Below are 21064 nucleotides of genomic sequence, written 5' to 3' on the forward strand. Positions count from 1 at the left end.
GCTTATTTTTCAAGGAATAAGAAGGACTGTTGTTGAGTTTAACAAGCTGCAGGGGCTGGCATTTGTGGGAGAGAGTTTAACATAGGACAGAGTGAGAGAAGATTCCGGGGTTCTATTTTTTAATTGAACAGCCAGTGGTATGTGCAACACTGAGCAAGTTGCTTCTTTCTGTGCTCTTTTCTATTTATTGTCCTCAGGGAAGGACTGCTTGGTGGCGGGGGCATGGGGGAGCATCTGTCACCTCCTAACATTTTCTCAGCCCACAAACGTTTTACTGGCCTGTGTCTCGCCAACCTGTTTCATAGCCAGAGTGGTACTGGCAGTGAGTGCCGTAAATTGAAGGGTAGCCCAGGTGATGCTGTGTTTTCAGTATATGTTGAAAATAATTCTTAGAACTTGGTGGTTTCAAAGCTAGAAGGGTCTTTTACAGATGAAGACACGTCCAGTGTTCAGCCTGCAGCTTCAACCACTCTTCTTTCCAGCACACTTGTTTCCTTGGGACCGGGGACTGGAAATGCAGGCCTGTGGGCCAAATCAGCCACCGCCTGTTTTTGTAAATCCAATTTCACTGGCGCACGGCCACACCCACTCACTCAGTATTGTCTGTGGCTGCCTTGGCAGGGTTGAGGAGTTGCGGCAGAGACTGGACTAAAATATTTACTGATTGGCCTTTTACGGAAAAAGTCCACCGCTCCCCGTTCTACGCAACTGTCTGCTTGTATCAGTCACAGGTGTAGAAAATGCCGTCCCTGCTCTCAAGGAATGACTCGCACCTCAGAGAATGAGGCACGCCTAAGACGCGGAGGGAACAGTGGCTGATGTAGGAAGGAGCTGAGTTCTAGATGGCAGGCTGATGGCCGAGTAGCCCGGAGTAGTTGCAATGACATCATTAACATAAGTAAAATACAGCTGAGGAAAGTAAAGTGTAGCTCTGCATACCTGAACTATGTTAAGATTATTCATTCAAAAATTAACACGTATCTCTGTGCGCCAGGCACTTTTCTAGGTGATAGGGCGCAGCATCTCTAAATGCCAAATGTTGTGTCTTCGCTGGCACAAGGCAATAATCCCTCTTACTTTATGCCATCAGACAAACTATGCTCCCTGCTTTGGTTTTCACTGTATAGACAGCTCCGTTTTCAAAGAAAAAAACTGAAGTCATTTTGGCTTTCTCTTAAACTTCAATTCCGTTAAAACCTGAGTTACCAGACTTCCTATCTGCGTGTCCCTTCCTTGGACTTAATCCAAAAATCTGCTAAAGGGAGGAAGATTCAGCGGCAACCTGGTTTATCATCCACTCGTAGCCGTTCATCTGCTCCACAGAAGTGCGGACTTTAAGAGGTCTGTACAGGTTTGGTTGTTCAAAGTCCACGGACCATCCAGAAAGAGAGTATTTCTTCTCTTGTGCTCATCTCACAACTCTTGCCTAAGTCTCTTGATTTTCTTTGCGAACGTCAACTTCTTCACGGTCTGTGAGGCTATCATTGGTGAGTGGATCTTACAGCAGATAAAACAGATCCCACACCCCACCCCCAGACCCTGTACCCTTCACTTGCAACCCTCTGATAACGCCTGGCCTGGCGATCTTTCAGATCCTCAAAGAGACTGAAAACAAATATATGTGTGTTATCTCTCAGGGTGACATTTTTAACAGAAACAAAAGGACTCTCCTCGAGGAGACACTCGTTTGTCACCTGGCTTGAGCACTGTACACTCTTGATTTGGTTTTACTGACCGGATAGGTTCTGTGTACACAGAAATTCAATCCTGGGAGCCTCTGATCGGACGTCAGATGCAGGCACCTAAGCCTGAGACACCAGGGCCAGCAGCTAGGGGCTCACCTCAGGGCTCCCAGGCTGGGGGGAGTCACACTGCACCCTGCCCCCCTGTATCCATCTCTGCTTCTTCCCCAGTGGAATCTGATGGTGACATGGTTTCCAATGAGGCACGTGGACTTTTATTTTCTTGTATAAATGAGCCTCAGGAGCAACCCTGCAGGGAAGAAGACATCATAAAAGAGAAGCTAAATGGACGGTGTGAGCGATGGAGGGCAGTGTCATCCCCAGGCCTTTGCAGTACAGTGTGGCGGTGTGCATGCGTGTGTGCGCCTCTGCACACACACGCGCGCGTGTAAATATTGTGTTTGGAAAAAAGGACAGGATCGTGGGATGTCTCCGTAAGCCAGGGGGGCTCGGGGTTTTAGGGCCAGCTGGCGGAGCTGTGTCCTCCCATGCTGTCTCAGGCAGAGAACTCTCTATGGTTCCCGGCCCAGGCCCTTCATCCACAGCCGGAGGGAGGGTTCCTGAGGTAGCACTGTGGGCCTGTGGGAAAGCATGGACTCTGGAGCCAACAGGATTAGAATCTAGCCCTTGTCTCCCAAGCAGAGGTCTTTAAGGTCCCTGAAGCCTGGTTTCTTTACCCATAATAATGATCATACTAATACTCATTTCTGGGCACTTTTGAGCACTAAAGAGACAATATGCAAACAGTAGCACAAGCAGGGTAATTTCTAAGGCTTAGTCAGTGTCCCTCCTGTGCGCCGTTTCTCTCTGCTCTGCTCCAGGGCTGCAGAGAGGAGAGCAGTGGCTATGGCCAGCACCATTGCCCACCGGAGCGGGTGCAGGGCCTGAACCCACAAGGCCTGTGTCTGGGCATTTGTTCTAAGTGATGTTGGCCTGAAAAGTGCACCCCTTCAGGGAACCCTAGTTTCCTTACCTCCTTGGAGATGAACTTCTTCACTCCCGCTCACCTCCTCTGAGGCTTGGCCCGCTGTCTGTATTTGGAAGAGATGGAGGGGACCCTTGGAGCGGACAGAGTCCTTCGCCCCGACGGGACTATCCCAAGGTGCCAGACTTCTGACGCTCTGCCTGAGTCACTGCACTTTATTTTTCATGGTGGGCCACTGAGAAATCAAGAAGAGAAGGAAAGTTTCAGGACAGCTTTTTTAAAAGATAAAACAGTACCAGCACAGTAACTCGGTAGAAAATAATAGAAGGGGATTGAGGAGACTGGAAATGCCAGTTTGTTTGCGGGCCTGCATCTCTGTAACAGCGTCCCTGTGTCCCAGCAGTCCGCCTCCACGCCTGCGGGAGGAGGGATACATCTGACTGGGTTTTAGCTGGGGGCTTGGTCTCTGCGTTTCCCAGCCTCGCTCTACACCTCCTGCAACCAAAGGTGAAAAGGTTCAGCAGTGTTTGTTTGCAGCGGCGGCCCCTCCGCCCCGGCGAAGCCAGGAAGCATAGGTCTGTATTCTCTGCCTCAGCTTCTCCCTCTCCCAGCTTGCTGCTCTGCACATATGGCTTCCGTTTTCCTAAGCCACAGCAAAGCACAAGCAGGCACCCACTGGAAACACACCTCTGCGTATCAACACAGGGCTGGCTGCGCGGGATGTATCAGCTGTCTGCTTCTAGGTAATGGCTGATCTAGAATTGAGGAGGAAAACAAGAACACAAAAAAACCCTGCAGATAGCCCCCCTGCATGTTGTAAAACCCGTGCTTCCATAGCAGGGCTTCTCAAGCTGGGCGCTCTTGATACTTGGGCCGAATGATTCTTCGTTGCCGGGGAGGAGTTCTTTCGTGCATTATAAGATTTTTAGCAGCATCCCTGGCCTCTACTCGCCGGATGCTAGTAGCATCCTCCACCCCAGTTGTGACAACCAAAATGGTCACAGACATGGTAGAACACCACCTAGGAGGCAAGATTGCCCCTAGTTTAGAACCACTGCTATAAGCAGAGAAGCAACTTTTTATTTTGGGTGTTACGGACCCATTTTGTTCCTGAACCTGAAACACATGTATTAGTTTTTCATAATAAATTTAAAGCAATGAAACAGGAATGCTAGGCCTCTCCTCGTTGGTGATTATATCCACAGAACTGCAGTTTACAGACCTTCACTTAAAATTCCATTTGGGCAGTTAAAACAACAAAAAAATTTCTTTCTTCGATGCTTTCCTGAAATTTGAATTTCGGGAAATTCAAATAACTTGTCGATAACTGGACTTGCCCGCTCAGATCTTTTCAACATCAGTTTTGTCTAGCATGGCTTTCTAGGTTTTTTTTTTTTTCTTTAGAAACCATGTTGGTTATGTGTGAATTGCCCATCTTTTTACAGTCTCTGTTCAATAAGCTTGTACAAGGAGTCTCTGGTAAGAGACTGGTGTGGGAGGGAAAATACTTCTCCCTAACCACAGGAAGGGATATATATATATTTTTTAGCAATGCCTTTTAACTGTGGATGCCCAGGGTACTTCACCCCGCAGGAAAGAGAGAGAACTCTCTTTCTGCAATTGGAAAATAACACTTCACTCGAGCTAATAAACCCTTTCACGAGCTTCCTCTCATGGAAGAGACAATCCAAATCATGAACATTTGTTTAAAATTCCCACATGCCTTGACAGAGAAGGCCCTTTAGTTTAAGACACATGCAGCTAAAATTCGTGAAGACCTTGTGATATATATTTTTCACATGCATGTTCAAGTGTTTTGTAATGGGATGAACTTTGGGTGCATTTTATTATATAGTATTAAGCATTTTTATCAGTGATCAGAAAACACTGTATCTGTGCAGACACGGATGGATTTTGACAAAAACTGCTGGTGGGTCATGGCAACAGCCTCCAGAGGACCTAGGAACTAAAAGGCATCTGCCTTTTATTTAACTAAAATCTTAAAAAACAAAAATAACTCAGATGCTTGAACTTCGATTGTAAAAAAAAAAAAGAAAAAAAAGTTGCGTGGTCAGGCAGTTTTCTTTTTTATCATCTGGCATAATTTTTAACTAAAGAAACAATAGAATCAATAGTGTTATAAAAAGCCACTTATACGCTGAGCTTGAAACAACTACTTTATGCCAGAAAATTCCTGTCACTACCTCTGTCAGTGACTGAGTAATTCAGTATGTCTTGAATGTCAATATATTTTTATTACTCTGCTAAAGTTGGCGTCGCTGGATTAATTGTCATTTGAAATGATCAATTGGCCGCTTGTTTGGGGTTATTTTCACATTGATGAAAGGGAAAAGTTGGCAAGATACAAGTGTTCCTGCAACTCATAGGTAAAGTCTGTTCTTTGGTAAGCCCTGCCCTTCATTTACCAACCAACCAAACACAGATCACATTCTAGATTTTTTTCAGTAAACGATTTACGACATAAAGGTCTCGGTTCGATGCCTCTGAAGAACCAGCATGGTAGGTACCCAGCGCTGGTTAAGCCCTTACTTTGAGCAACGGTAAAATGGTTTTAAATGGAAACCATTTTTTAAGTGCGAACCAACGGAAAATGGTTCGCACTTCACCATTTTATGAGACACAGAATGTCCAAAGCAGTAAAAAGAGAAGCCACAGAAACAATGAAAGTGAAAATCCCTCAGCAGATGGTGTTAAGACAACACTCACTTGGCATTTTAGCTCCAGGAAGTCTTAGAGGTGAGGGACTGCCAATATATTGCTCACCTTCCGGTGGGCAGAAGTTCCTTCCATCAAACTGCAAAAGACAACCAGATCAGTTTGTTTAATTATTAAATTGTGTTCAAATGATCCACTCTAGAGAATCACATTGCCAGTCCAGATGCATCCGAGAGGTGTCATGAAGCCTCTTGGTGGTAAAAAGGATTGTAACCCTGTCAGGAAACAGGGAGAAGCTGCCACACCTTTGCTCCTCCTAGTAGACTGGCATTTTGCGTGATAATATGTCGTCTTGCCAGATGGTTTCTACTTGCAAGAGCTTGTGGGAAATTAAAATGCATCTGCTATTTGATAGTAAGTCAAAAACTGGACAATTAAACCGCATCTCAGTTCTCTATTTTCCCACCTGTACTAAAAACGATGTAAGACAAGGAGGTGGCAGAGAGGGAGAAAGACACTGCCTACTTCACTGCTCTGCCTACAGTCGCCCTCTTACAAGTGCCTTAAAAATGAGCTCGATTATTCTCAGCGTGAGATTGTGTGTGGCACTCACCTCTCAAGGTGCTTCCTGATGCTGGGACTGGGCCCCTTGCTGCTCCTCGGTGCCCCCTTCTGGCGACCAAGAGGGCCGCGGCAGGCAGGGATGATAATAGAATCTCTGGTCAGCTTCCCTTAGCGTAGGGTTCAGGCTCCAGGAGTCATCCTTCTAAGAAGGACACCACGGGTCCTTTTCTGAAACAGAAGAAACCACACGTCACATTAATTTTTAGACACAGATCAATCGGGGGGAAAAGGATACAGTAAGGGGTACTGAAGATGTATGGTCATTTTAAGCTTCATGGTAGTTCCTTAAAAGATTAAGCCTCCTGGAAAATGCCACATTTTATGCCAGTTCCTTCTGCTGTTCAGCGAGAAAGCTGGATTGCACGAAGGACACACTCAGAGTTAAAGCTTGCTTGGAAAAGTCCTTGACTAATAGTTACCTGTTAACCCTCTTCTCTGAGAATAGACGTCTCAGCGCAGGACGTGTGGCACAGCACGGGCTCCAGACTCCGACGTGTGTCACTCACGAGCTGTGCCTTTGAGCCAATGACCAAACCCGCTAAGCCCCAGCTTCCTTGGCCGTAAAATAGGAACAGCAACATTGTTATTGTTTTCCTTACTTTCTCTTCACTCACATCATCGCTCGTACAGTAATCCTGGAGAGAGTCGACGTTGTTAGTCCCCTTTCCTAAAGGAGGACACGGAACCTCAGGGAGATTTAGGAAACTTGCCCGAGGTGACCTGACTCGTTTCCTCTTGTAAGTATGTGCCAGAGGAGGGCGTGTCACATTCTCTGGGAGGTGAATGTTTGGCTCGCTCTGAAACAGTCCACGTTGGGATTGGACATTCCCCACCCAGGTGTGCCAGGCCTCACCCAACGTAAGGAAGTAAGGAAATCGGCACCTTGCGGTGCAGGAGCCCCAGAGTTCAAATCCCGGTGACCTCGGGCACGAGAGGATTAGAAAGGACGCAGTGTGTAAAGTGAGGATTAGAAATAACACTGGCAAAGTGCGCGACACATACACGGTGTTCAACAAAATTAATCGCTTACGACCAGCCATGCTGGCTAGGGCTCATCAAAGCTCCCAGAAGCACACCTGGGGGTCGAGGCCAGTCCTGCATCAACTAGACTTAGAAAGTCCACATCCGCTCCCATCCACCTATCCAGGCTGTGTTAGGGGCCCAGCCACACCCAGTTCCGGCACTAATCCAGACAGCACTGGAACAGGGCAGAGGCGTGCAGCCTGCAGCTTCCCTTTCAATTCGCCGATCCACAGCCCAAGGTCGAGGCCTCGCCCCGCGCCTGGCCTGTACACAGAAAGATCTGTTGCCCGACCAAGCGATGCAGCATCAGTTTTGCACATGGAGAAAGGGATTCTCTGCACTGGGTTCCTCTCTACACTGATTCCATTATAGTAAAGCAATTTTTAAAACCTCCGAAGTAGCTATAACGGGACTATCTACATTCTTTCTAAAGACCATGCTGGCCATGGTTCCCACGGTCACAGTCCCCAAACCACAGGGGTCTTCTTCCCCCACAGCCTTTCACGCATCGTGGTGCTTTTTCTGCCATTTTTCAGCCGGCCTCAAGCGTCACGTCTTTATCTGTTGAGTATCACCCTCCAAAGTAACCTTTAGCGCCCCACCGTTGACACCACATTGCTCTCTCCGAACACGAGCACACTCTTTCTTTGTCCTTTGACCTGCCGGCGTGTCTTCAGCCCCTTTTCAGAACCAATTCATTTCCAGTTAGAGCTTGTTCTGTCCCTTCTGTGGGCTCTGCTCAAGTTCAGGTCATTGGTCATGACCGTGGACCAGTCCCTTCCTCTCTCCAGGTCTCTGTGTCCTCGTGTGAGCGGGGAAATTCTGGGCCCGGACAGTCCCGAAGGCCTCCACAGGTCAAAGGTTGCATCTCACAGGTCTCTCTGTACCTTGCTCTCCTCACTATGAAACGAGGATGTGTTTTTGTTTTCGTTTTGGCCGAGTGGCTTGCGGGATCTTATTTCCCCAACCAGGGATCAAACCCAGGCCCCTCCGCAGTGAAAGTGCGGCATCCTAACCCCTGGACCGCCAGGGAATTCCCCAAACGAGGAAGTTAGTTAGACAGTCCATCCAAAGGAGGCAAGAGCGGTTACTCGATTATTTTCTGATTCTTGCTCTTAGTACTTCAACAAGCAACCTTGTCAACAGTGTTTTCTTGCCCTTTTCCTCTGTAGACTGTAGACTGCTTTGGGATTACGTCTATCAGTTGCTTTCTGACAGCCGGTACGAAAACTTCATCCGATGGGAGGACAAAGAATCGAAAATATTCCGGATAGTGGATCCCAATGGACTGGCTCGACTGTGGGGAAACCATAAGGTAAAAGGGCATCAGATATTCGTTCTATAAAGTAGGGCCAAAATCTAGTCTTCATCCCTGGGTTGGAGGATAGTTGTCTGTCTTCTGCTTCCTGTCTGCCCGTAATTATTTAGTTTCCTCCTCACTGGACAATTAGTTGCAAAGGTGAGGAAATCATTAAAGATGCCCCTTGCCACTTGTTCCTTGTGCCAGGTGCCAGTTAAGTCTCCGGTCTGACAGGCCTCATTACGAGTAACCGTCACTCCTCTGCCTCGGCCTGGTCCTGCCACCCACGCCATCATTAGGAACTGGGTACCAGGGATGCACTGTGGCACTCTGTGACTCACAAGGGGGCTTTGGGAAGCGTCGCTTCTGTTCCGCTGGGTTAGAAACTTCCACGGTCGCAAAAGCCCAGTTCTACGTGGAAAATGCTTATCCTCTGACTTTAAAGCATCTCCTTGAAAAGCAAACAGTGCAAGAAGTCTGATGGCCCCTGCAGTTTTCCACCTTGGGAAGAGGGAATCGAATTTAAAAGATGAAGTCTTTTATAGTTAGGAAAACCATTAAAGTGCATAGATGTAAAAAGTGGGTGAAACAACCTTGACGTCCACTGATGGATGAATGGATAAAGAAACCATGCTGTATGCACACAATGGAATATTCTTCAGCCTTAAAAAAAAAGGAGCTTCTGCAGCGTGTGGCAACATGGATGAACCCTGAAGACGTGACGCTGAGTAAAGAAGCCAGTCACAGAAAGACAAATACTGCCTGATGCCACTTACTCGAAGTTAGAGCTAAAATAAGCAAATTCTTTGAGTCCAGGAGTGGACTGGTGTTGCCAGGGACTGGGGAGAGGGGGGAGATGGGAGTTACTAATCAAGGGCCATAAAGTTTCCATTAAACGAGATGAGTAAGTTCTAGAGATGTGCTGTAGGACACTGTACCTGTAGTGAACCCTGTATTAAGTGCTGTATTATGCACTTAAAAATTTAAGAGGGTAGATCTCATGGTCAGTGTTCTTATCACAGTAAAATAAAGTAAGATACACAGAGCAAAGAGTTCCCCTGCCAAAAAAAAAAAGAAAAGAAAATTAAGATAAATCTGTATTCCTACTTAAAAAAAAAAAAAGAGTCAGCAAGATCCAGGCCTGACTACAGACAGGTAGCCGTGGGGCACCAGGAAGGCCCAACTCCAGATCCGCCGAAGGAGAGGCAGGCCTGTACAGGGGAGACACCGCTGAGCTCTGCCCCGGCTGCAGCCTTGGAGGATGGCAGCCCGCGCTCTGGCCCCGCCGTGGAGGACCTAGCAGAGGCTGTCGTGACCAAATATGGCCATACCCCACTGACACCATCCACCCTGTGAGTCACTGAGAAAAATCGCTCTGCAGCTCGCACAGGGTGCCCTCACCCCAGGGCTCGGAACAACTGTATTCTTGCTTCCATGACAGGAATTTAAACAAAAAAATCTCTTCCTTAAAATGACAAACCAGAAACACAAGACTGAGAAAGGTCACTGTAAAAATAAAAAATTTTTTTTAAAAAAAAGGAAAAAAGGAAGAGAAATCCTCTGTGGGTCAGAAGGTGAAGGATGACCCCCAGATAGGGGAAACTGCAGGAAATTCCTCGGGCACAGCAGAGCGCAGTCCTGGGAGAGGAAGTCGGGGAGGCCGCTGCGGGATGTGTGCTTTGTTAGCTAGACTCACCTTAGGAGAAACCTCAGCGAGGACGTCTGTGAAAAAGCCCAGGGGTGGGCGTGGCAGGGAGCAGATTAGCAGGTGGCTTTCCCAACTGGCGGGGCCACAGAAGCAGATTTGAACAGCTCCTGCAGCGTCTTTTCTGAGGTTCGTTTCATTGTGTCTTTGTGCTTTTTTTTCTCTCTTCCGCCTTTGAACAAGCAGAACAGAACAAACATGACCTATGAGAAAATGTCCAGAGCCCTGCGCCACTACTACAAACTAAACATTATCAGGAAGGAGCCAGGACAAAGGCTTTTGTTCAGGTAGCACTTCCTTTTTCTCCTTTCCTTCTTTGGGAGGATACTGTTTTCTTCAAATAAGAGGGAGGAGGGAGACTGTTAAGATCTCTACCTGCCTATCTGATCCTCAAAGCCATCACCGCTACACATTCGATACCAGGTGGTGGTTGGTTAGAATTTAAGAAAAAAAAAAATTTTTTTTCCCACTTATGTCTAACCTAGAGTAAAGCCAAAACTAAATAAACACAATCTGACTCACCTTTCAAATAATGCAATGATCAAACAGTATTATCTGGCATTTATATCTATGGTAGTTAAAGGGAGCGATCAGAGGGACCAATGGCAAAGCAAGGAACTGAACAAACCTAGGCCTCCCGGTTGCCAGCCCTGGACCGGTGTTTGTCCTGGCCCGTTAGTGAATCATGAAATAGATTTAATGAGTCTAATTTTTTTTTTAATGAAATAGAACAGAATTGAATAGGAAAGGACAGAGTTGAAAATATCAGACTGTATCACATGAATTAAGAGTGCCTGTTGATTCATGAAAACTGTGATTCAGGGGTGTGTGTGTGTGTGTGTCGTGATGTAAAATACATTTATGACAATGCATTGTAAAAGTCTGAAAGCTGCTGTAGACAGTCGTCTTTCCAGAATTCCTCCCAGCTAATGAGTTCCAACCATTTAACCTACCACATAGATTGTGATTCCCTAGACAAGAGAGGAGAAACAATTAGAAGAGGAAAAAGAAGGGGTCTAATGGACCAATCAGGAGAGGTAGACATAGCTCTCTGACACTGGTGGTAATTGATGTGGTGAGACCAAGTGAAGCTTGGGAGAAGGTGGGATTGACAAACACGACCTCAGGTTCTGCGTTTTGGCAGGTGGGACAGAGGAGAGTTACGGATTGGGCTAGAGATGTGGATTTGGGTGGAAAATGACAAAATGACACTGTGTATGAGTAAACGAGCTCACTGGGATAAGTACTTATTGGAAAGAGCAGAGAACCTGGGCCTTAGCATTGGAAAGGTGTGGTAAGGTAGGAGCAGTAAAAACACAATTGCGATCTTCAAAAGAAACAGAGAAGGCTTTTCAAGAGCTGGAAACAGAGTAGAATGAAGTGGAAAAAGAACCCTCCTTTCTCCGGCTCTGCTGATGCGTTCTCTTCATCCTTCACCCTAAACTTAGTCCTTGGCTTCTGTTCTCCCCACTCTGTACTTTTCCCCTGGATGATTGGATCCCGTTACACAGCTTCAGTTATCACCTCCATGAATGGGCTCTCACGTCTCTACATGCAGCTCTAAAATCTCCCTGAAATTCCAAATCTGAATTTCCAAGAGCTTCTTCCAGGACATGTCCACTTAAATATCACATTAGTATCTCAGACATGAAGTGTTCAAGACAGGCCTTCTTCCCATACTGGAAACCTACCCACCCCCAGAATAAATGTCACATCAGCAGTGGCATCACCATTGTTTAAGTAACCAGCCTTGACACTGGAGTTACCTTTGACTCTTCTTACAACTGAGTCATTATTGTGCTGGACAGTCCATTGGCTCCTTAGCACCATTCCCACTCCAGTCTGTTTCAGGGGCTAGAAGCCAGGGAACCACATTTCCCAAGATTTCTTACCAGCAGGCTCCAGGTTGGAATCTACCAATGGCAGGTACTCTCACGAGACCTGGAAGATGAAAGCAAAGCAGAAGCAGTATTATTGCTTCCCTGGCAGTGGAGGCTGATGTCTAGACTTCACGACTGGTACCTAGATTAATTCAGCAGTCTCTGCCTCTGGTCCATTCTCCTGCCTCCCAAATTCATAATCACACTGCCAGCTGCCCTCCAACACTAATAGGGTTCCCTGTGCATCACTTTAACTTTTGCTTTTTTAACATATATATACCCCCCAGGTCTACCTCAAGTCTACTACCCTTTATGAGACCTTCTTCAACTGCTCAGACACGCACAGATACCTTCTTCCATCATCTGTTGGGTTTCCTTGGCCCTAAACCACATCGTGATTTACATCTTTAATAGTTGTATATATGAAGTCCTTCTCCCCAACAAGTAGGTCATAAGCTCCTAGAAGGTATATATATATATACCTTTATATATATATAGTTCTGTTTTATACCTTATGGAGGCTTTTGATAAATGTTTCTGGGCAAGCCTGGTGTGGGATATCAGAAACTTAATATGGAAAAGCCGTCAAAAGAGGATAGGGGTAGTTCGGAGGGCCAGGTATAGCACACCTGTGGACTCAGCCTGGAAGGGATTATTAGTGACTTCAGATGTTGAGGGAGAAGCGTTAGCTCCAGGATAAAAGTGGAAGACAGGCTGCAGATGCTACGGAACAGACTGCTTGAAAAAAACATCAGCAATAGGGGCTTCCCTGGTGGTGCAGTGGTTGAGAGTCCGCCTGCCGATGCAGGGGACGCAGGTTCGTGCCCCGGTCCGGGAAGATCCCTCATGCCGCGGAGCAGCTGGGCCCGTGAGCCATGGCCGCTGAGCCTGTGCGTCCGGAGCCTGTGCTCTGCAGCAGGAGAGGCCACAACAGTGAGAGGCCTGTGTACGGCCAAAAAAAAAAAAAAAAAAATCAGCAATAATGGGCAGAAAAGAAGTCGTAGGTGGAAGGTTCACAGGCTTCCAACAGTGATTGCAACAAGATAAAAGGAAAGAAGAGTGCTATTTGTGAAGAGAGATTAGTCATTTTTGAGGAAATGAATGTCTGAAGCCAGGCTCGCCCCAAAATGAAGGCTTCTCGGTATAAAACCCAGTGTGTAATCAAGTGAAGTGTTAGACTGGAGGGACTCTTGGAGACTTTGGTTGGGTGATGAGACAGAGCCCAGACGGTGAGTAGGGCTCAGACAGATAGTGGAAGGAGTCAAGAGGGTTCCAAATAAGGGCAAAGCTAAAGGTTTGGAGGATGGCATGAGCTGTGATTGATATAAAAAGAACTGGCGAGACTGGAGTGAAGGGTTCATGCTAGTGAACAGTGGAAAACAAGAGTTTCCGGGTTGAGGTGACAGAGGGGCCCGAGGGGCAGGCCCAGAGAGTGGATCCTTGACCTGATAAGTGGTCGTCACAGGATTTTTTTGTTTTTTTTGGCCATGCCACAAGGCACGTGGGATCTTAGTTCCCCAACCAGGGATCAAACCCATGCGCCCTGCATTGGAAGTGCAGAGTCTTAACCACTGGACCGCCAGGGAAGTCCCTCATCATAGGCTTTTGAACGTGAAGTGATGAGAGAAAATGTATGTTTTAAGACAGGTCATGTGGTACCGAGCAGAGGAAGGGAACAGTGTGTGGGCTGTGGAAAGGGCCCTCCCACCATAAGGACAGAACGTTCGCAGCCAGGCACCCTTCCTGAACCATGTAAATCATGGTCAAAACATGGCACTGATGTAATTTCCAGATGACCCCAGCGACCCAGAAGATGAGGCTGGCTGTTTGCACCTAGCTGCAAAGGAAGACAGAATAAAGGGGATGAATGGCTAGCATTTGGGGTGGAGCAGTGATAACATTGAAAAAGATTCTTTCTTTCGGCCTTTCTAATTTCCAGAAGCTCCACTATCTTGCCCTATTCCCCAGATTTTCCACCTAGCATTTAATCGTATCCTTCGCCTTAGATTCCAGTTTTGAATACCATTCCTCGGGCTCACAGTCTGGGATGGAAACGGATACACAGCGCTCACGGGTCTTTGTAACCCTCTGAAAATCAGAGATGCAGGTACCTGTGCTGTCCCAGGGCTCCCTCGCACGGTCACGCAGGAATGCATCACACGGCTCCACCTTCTTCAGTCATCCTAGACTTTTGTTTATCGTTGTTTTGCCAACTTTCAGGCAGTCAGAGGAAGGGGTAGCTTTTTCTAATTTGGGCTAAGTTAGCATTATGACCAGGTTCAGTAGCTCTCCAGCTATGTGGAGGCGATGGGAACTCTCTTTTTAGAGTTCAAGGTCAAGACAACTTTAGGAAATTGTAACCTCTTCACGCCACCATTTCCTCTTCCAAAGGTTTATGAAAACCCCGGATGAAATCATGAGTGGCCGAACAGACCGTCTGGAGCATCTTGAGTCCCAGGAGCTGGATGAACAAATATACCAAGAAGATGAGTGTTGAAGGAACCAGCCCCCGGCTCAGCGGGCCGATAGCCAAGGGCACCCTGCCCGCCAGGACGGCTGGGGCGTGACGGAGCGGAAGGGAAGAGACCCGGACATGGCAGTGACACTTCTCTCGCCCAGCGTGAGGGACCCCGGAGCACCTTAGACAAACCACTCAGCAAAGGCGGCGCTGGAATTCTGGCCAAGGGCACCAGCCTGGGACTCATGTTCATGGTTCCTTCTCATTTGGAATCTCTTTCTGTAATTCCTCCCCCACCCCGTTCCACCTATTGTTAAGTTTCATGGTGTTTTTGGTTTTGTTCTTTTTTAAGACCATGCAGTTTGACTTTTCATCATTCATATAGGGGAAGACATCGAGGTTGTTTTCCTATGGAAATATATATCTATTATATATATATATATTTTTTGCAAATCTCACAAAGTGCAGAAGCGCAACTGGTCAGGAGAGAGAACACTTACAAAAGGGTTCAGGTTCTCTTGACCCTGCCACGTGGATCAGGTTTGTGCCTGTTGCTGTTGGGTCTTGGCTGGAAAAAAAAAGAAAAAAAAGAAAGAAAAAAAAAATAAGATGCTTTTAAAAACGATAAATTGAAAAGGAGAGCTCTCTTCTTCTCTCTCTGGCTCTCTTTCCTTCCCTGCCCCATCCCGTCCTCCCTCCTTGCCTGTTGTTGAATTTCAGATGCCTTTCAGCGGGGTTCAGCCTCTTTGGAGAGTCTTGGGAATTGTTGGCACCTAAACGGGATCAGTGGTCTGGGTGCTCTGTAGCCGGCGCCACAAAAAGCAAACCCACATCCCCGCATTTGGCCACCTATCGGAGGGAGGCCAGAGACGTCACGGAGGCTGCTGCCTTCCGGGAAGATGCATGCTAGTCCGGCAGGCTTCCCCTGACACAGCTGTGAGAACCGCGGGGCCCGGTGGTTCCACAGAGCGTAAGATGAGCCTGGAAGGCTGTCCAGGTTATTTGGAAGTCCCAGCATCTTGGGATTAGTTTGCAAGTGCTGCGAAGTGGGGAAAAAAAATGAAAAAAAAAAACCACACAGGCCTGATGGTCCAGGTGACAGATCTTCTGCAGTGGGGTGTGAATTATTCCAAAGTAGGTTATGGACGGTCATCTCTGCTCCATCCCAAAGGCCATCGTGCAGTCAGTTTCATACCCTCACCTAAATTTTTTTCAATTCCCAGCCTTTTTATTTTTTTTTTTTTTTTTAAGTTTCCTGATCCCAACAGGACACAGGGCATTTGAGGGGGAGGACCCTGGAGTGTGTCCTCTCAGTTGTTACTGGTGTTTGCCACGCCTGGGCAGACGGGAAATTCCTCAGATACCTTCCTTTTACCCTCTTCTTTCCTAGCTGTGTTTCAGAATGGACCCATGCGTGGCTCTCTTTCACCTCAAAATAAGGTCAGTAGTATCTTATAAGATGAGGAAGATGCCACCCCTTAGTACTTCTGATGATAACGTAGTTTTCAAGAGCTGTTACAGTTTTGGGGGGGAGGGGTTTCCTGTTCAATAGCCATCTAAATCAACTCTTCCAATACAGGCTCGGAATCCAATATTAGGAGTACAGTCTTTTTTTACTCACGAAGATTAGACCTCCCTTACAAAGCACCCCGTCCTCGTTTCTCTCCGCTTCCTCTGCTCAGTTGGGTGAGCATCTCACGGCCACGCCCCCTCCAGGTGAAGCCACCAGATGCCCAGGCATGTCCTCAGGCCATTTCTGAGTGAGTCAGGCAGGCAGGGGTTGTGGTCACATGGGCAGGAGGAGTTCTCCACCCCTCCCCCAGCCCCAGCCTCACTGATGAGGACACCAGCCTGCGGGGAGGGAGGGACAAATAGGCTATCTCCTCTCATCCAACCACGGATAGATGCGCAGGGGTGGCCGGCCTCCTCCCACCCTCACACACTCCTCCCACTCTACCTTCCAGAAGGTCGGGTTCGCGGTGAGGTCAGGGACCTTCTATGTGTCCCCAGATGAAGGGTTTGGGTTCAGTCTGCTCGAACGGGGATGAAATCCAGCTGGATCCCAGCATACTACAGATGTCTTTCAAGAGCGTTCCATAGCACACAGTGATGATCTTCCAGCCTCTGAGATGACTGATGTTGGCTCTCAGATGGAGAGATTAAGCCAAATACCTGGCGTGTTGTGAAGCCTTTGAGTTGCAGGGCTGGAGAGAGAGGGTGGATCTTTACTGAGGCTCTCTTTGTGTGACATAAAACCAGAGACCCAGGCACGATGTCGCTCTTCCCTAAGATTAGAGCATCTCATTCCGTTCACCCAGGTTTAAGGACTCGGGCTCTTATTGTCCAAAGAATCTTACAGTTGAATTATGGAGGGGAAATTCCCCTTTGCCCCCAGGATTTCTGTATTTAAAGCAATATCCTGTAAGAGTCTGTAAGACTTAGGCTGGCACCTTCAGCCACTTGAAGGAATAGAAGGTGGCAATTCCAATGTAGTCTTCACTCTCCATCCAGATGTTACCGTTATTGGTTTTCTGTTCACTCCCTTAATGGCAAAGGTTCTTCTCATTGGTTCTTTGAGAGAATACCTGAGTGATGCCGATACCAGGGACACAGCATTTACACACTGCAGACCTGAAAGATGTCAGGTTCAATTTAGGCAACTTTGATGGAGCACCTGCTAGACACCCCGAGAGATTCCCAAGAATCGGGCACCATCCTTGCCCTCCGAGAGCGTATCTCCTTCCTGCAGAATCTATCTAGCGTGAAATTTCTCACTTCAACACTAAGCACTAGGGGGGACGAAAATTTCACCTGGGACCAAACCAGAAGTACGTCCATGATCTGAATAGTTGGCCTTTCCCTGCTGCCATCGTGGGAGGTCTTGGCTTGCAAAGTGAGAAACTGGGAAAGGAGAACTCAGAAGAATGCTGCAGGGGAGCAAACTTGCCTCCAGCTGGGTCCGAGGCAGACAGTCTCGCTTGTACCTTGAAATTATCTAGCGTCTACTCTTCCCTGCACCTTGAGGTAACCAGGGTGCTTCCTCTCCATCAGAAGACAGCAGTGGCAATTGGCTGGACGGGCTATGTGGAAGTAATGCTATCCCTAAGATCTTTCTGTCCCGAGGCAACTTTGTCGTGCCTAAGGTAGCATCACCGATGTTCCACATCCTTTGAGGGGCAGGGGTATCCCCACAGGAAAAGAGGAGTAACAACTGATGGATTTTTTTCTCTTTTCAGCAGTATGTTTGGAACCCCCTGCTCCATCATCTTCTTACACTGATACCTTGGTCCAAGTGAGAATGTAGGTTTAGCAGAAACTTAAATGGCTTTGACGGGATGTACCTAAATGCCTAAGTAACCACACCTCCTCCGCCATTCACTGCCTAGGATCCAACTCTGAATACATGTCTGAAACATTAGCTCCCCTTTTGAAGAAGGGAAATCTGAGTATCAGAGAGGTCCTGTGACTTGTCCTAGGAACAGACGGCATGCCAGGGACAGAATGAGGATTGGGACCCAGCCTGGCCATACCCCGACCCGATCTGACCCATTCCCACCCAGGAAGCTGAAGATAAAAATTGGGGGAAATACACAAAGAACAAAAGGCAGTTTCTTTGCCCAAGCATTCGGTGCTAGTTAGTTTTCACCCACTCAACCTGTTTCTCTTCTGAACAGTAATGGAGGGAGTGATCCAAGGAGCCGGGGGTGGGGTGGGAAGGGGGGTGACAGTGGTCCCTGCCTGCCTAAAAACCACAGAAGACTAACCTGATACCCTTTGGCCCCATCTGCATCAACACTAAACAACGACAAACTCCCCGAATCTTTCATACATGCCAAGTGAACATTCTTGAAGATATTTCTCTGTGACTGCAACCACCTGCAAACGAGGACGAATCTAGAATTTTTTTTTTAATTTCTAATCTCTTGTTGTTTATGAGGTGTGGGGTTTATAAGGGACTGAATCAAATGAATGTAACAAAAAAGAAAAACAAAAAAAAAGCCTTTTCTCAGGGCCAGTGAATTGCAAATAATTTTTAAAGAAAAGCCTATAATTGCATCATCTCAATAAATTTTTTATAAAAAAAAAAATCCAAGTCTCTGTTTTTAATAATATGAAATGGAGTCAGACAGGCAGGGTGGTCCAATGAGGTAAATCCTGTCTCCACTCAATTACGGTGTAAAGTGCAGTCATGGTTTTTCACTGGCAGGAAGCCTCTGTCACAGAGCAGTTTGCAGGCAATCTTTAGACAAGTGGCACCAGAAAGGTCAGAGCAAACATTTCAAATCTGAGCAGCTGCCACACGTGGAGAAATTTGCCAGCAGGAACCTCAGTCAGAGATGGCTTGGGTCCTGAGCTGTGCCGAAGATTATCAGTTTGCTGCGGACTCACCTGACTCAAAGAGTTAAAGGACCCCAGGTCTTCCCACCATAGACTGCTCCTCCGCTGTGCTGAAATCATGGGTGTGCGCGTATAGGTGATGAGGGCATGAATGGGACTACACCCAGGCCTATGATGGCCCGGAAGGGCATCCGTCACACCGCTCAGAGCCAGCCCTGCGCTCAGAATGTCTCAGCCACACTAGCCAGTGGAGCACCTGCCCACCAGTAGGCACTTAGGATCCCCACATCAAACATCCTGCAGTCGACCAGAACTATCTACCTGCCATCAGTGGTGGGTAGAAACTAAGAGAAGAATGGAAAAGGAAGCAATTTATTTTTCTTGTAAGCAACCCCGATATAGGTTTGGGAAGCAGAAGTTTGGAATCAGTGGTCTCCGAAAGTGTTGTGAGATTATTTCTATATTTAAGTTGTCCCAGGTATTCTGTCACCCATGACCTTGACTTACTGAAACCTGGCCCCATATTCTGTATCGTCAGAGCACAGTATCGAGGGATAGGGGTTTAGGCATTTCCTAAGGTGCTAATAATGCATCTGAAGCTACTGTTTCTATAACCAGCATCAGTATCCCCTGGGAATTGCTAGAAATGCAAATGTTCCCGCCCCCATCAACTGAATCAAAAACTTTGGGAGTGGGGCTTAGTCATCTGGTCTACCAAGCTCTCTGGGCGATTCTGATACACACTAAAGTCTGGGAGCCACTGCTGGCATCAATTTGTTCATCACAGTATGAAAAAGAGTGTGTGGTGATTTAAAGTAAATACACAAAATAATCGATGACAACTAATTTGCATTAATGTTAGTCATAATATGCTGCATTTTCCCTAATACTAGACATACTGTGGAAGGAGGCTGAAGGGACAGAATCACATAACAAAGTCCTCTTCTTGCCTCCTCCTCCTTCAGCAGTCTGTTTGCTATAAAGATGAGCTATTTTAAAGGTAACTAACAGCTGACCTGCCCTTGTACATCAGAGCATGGGAAATTCATTCCCTCCTATCCACTTATCTGCCTAACTAGCCTAATCGAAAAAGAAAAGGATCATGAATATTAGCTAATAAATGCATAAATTTTAAAAAAAGAAAAGGATCATTCTCACTGCCCTTGGCTGTCTGTTCCTGGAATTATTAAGCAGAGCCCGGGTGACCACTTAGCCAGGGTTTTTGCAAGAGACTTCAGAACCACTGGACCAGACCGGCGCTGCTCATACCTGAAAGTGCTTCGAATCACCTGGGGGTCTGGGTAAGAAGCAGATTTTGCCAGTAAGGTCACCATCTTAGGAAACGGGCAGAAGATCTCCTCTTCTACTCTCCTCTCCGGGCGAGGCTCAAGATTCGGCATTTTTACCAAAAGCTCCCCAGTGATGCTGAGGCTTCTGGTCCTCAGACCACACTTTGAGTAGCAAGAGACCAATGATCTGTCAGCCCTGAGATTCTGAACCTAAGGCGGCACTGAGCTGGCCTCTCTCTTTGGTGCACTCCTTTGCCAATTCCTCCCCTAGAATCGTCCCCAGGGCCAGTCCTGCTCTGCAGGGAAGTCTGCTTGTTCTCCTTTTAGGGCAGCAACAACAGTAAACACCATGAGCAAAAGTCTCTGCTGAGTGAAGGAGTAACTATTCACATGCCGGACCTTAACACAGGTGCACATAACCAGACGCTTCATGGTCACCATCATTACGGGAGGGAAGAACTCCTGGCATCACTGCGTCTTTTAGCCTCTGGAAAGACCAATCTTGAGCAGTACGAGCAGACAGAAAGCTGACATGCCATTCTTGTTCCAAAAGATCCTCTATTCGAACTGCCCAAGACATTGACATTAAGAGCAGACAATCTTGGGGCAGTGTCCTCACTGTTCACCTTTTCTTTAAGGACCTCATTCCTGCTAGATTGATGAGGTCGATCTCTGCTACTGAAAGCCAACACATAAATTCCGCCAAATCTCTTTGAAGGCAGTAGAAGATCTCTCTCTCTCTCCCCAAACCCTCTTAGCAACACTCTTCTGGAGTCTTCTGAGGGTCCCTGTGCCTGTCCCCTCAACCAGTTTTGGTCATGAGATCCCATGTCAGACCACCTGAGTTGGCCTTTGCCTCCTTCCATGGCCTGGGAGCGCTACACACTCCCTCCTTGGTGTCCCAATGGCAAGCACTCCGTAAATCCAACTAGATGCCCGTCTGCCATGGATTGCTCATCGCCCCTGTCCCTACTAGAGCTCTCAGAGGGGAAGAGAGTGTTTTATGTGCTTTTATGTGCCCAGCCCCTCGCGTGGTGCCTGGTACGTGTGTATCTGAATAAGTGTTTTGAATGAGGGAGTAGAGTCAAAGAGGTCACTTGAGTT

The 21064-nt window shown here is 47.3% G+C and overlaps 1 protein-coding gene across 3 annotated transcripts in view; it reads left to right on the forward strand.

The window, feature by feature from the left end:
- ETV6 (ETS variant transcription factor 6) overlaps positions 1 to 15387 on the forward strand; it is a 237618-nt gene extending 222231 nt beyond the window's left edge. For all 3 annotated transcript variants that reach the window (XM_060024303.1, XM_060024302.1, XM_060024304.1), the window contains exons 6-8: positions 8163 to 8305; positions 10182 to 10282; positions 14267 to 15387. In XM_060024303.1, the coding sequence (XP_059880286.1) occupies positions 8163 to 8305; positions 10182 to 10282; positions 14267 to 14372 (350 nt within the window). In that variant the 3' untranslated portion in view covers positions 14373 to 15387. The remainder of the gene's footprint in view (positions 1 to 8162; positions 8306 to 10181; positions 10283 to 14266) is intronic.
- The last annotated feature ends 5677 nt before the right edge of the window (positions 15388 to 21064 follow it).

The sequence above is a fragment of the Delphinus delphis genome, chromosome 11 (genome assembly GCF_949987515.2).
Source record: "Delphinus delphis chromosome 11, mDelDel1.2, whole genome shotgun sequence".
Classification (NCBI taxonomy): domain Eukaryota; kingdom Metazoa; phylum Chordata; class Mammalia; order Artiodactyla; family Delphinidae; genus Delphinus; species Delphinus delphis.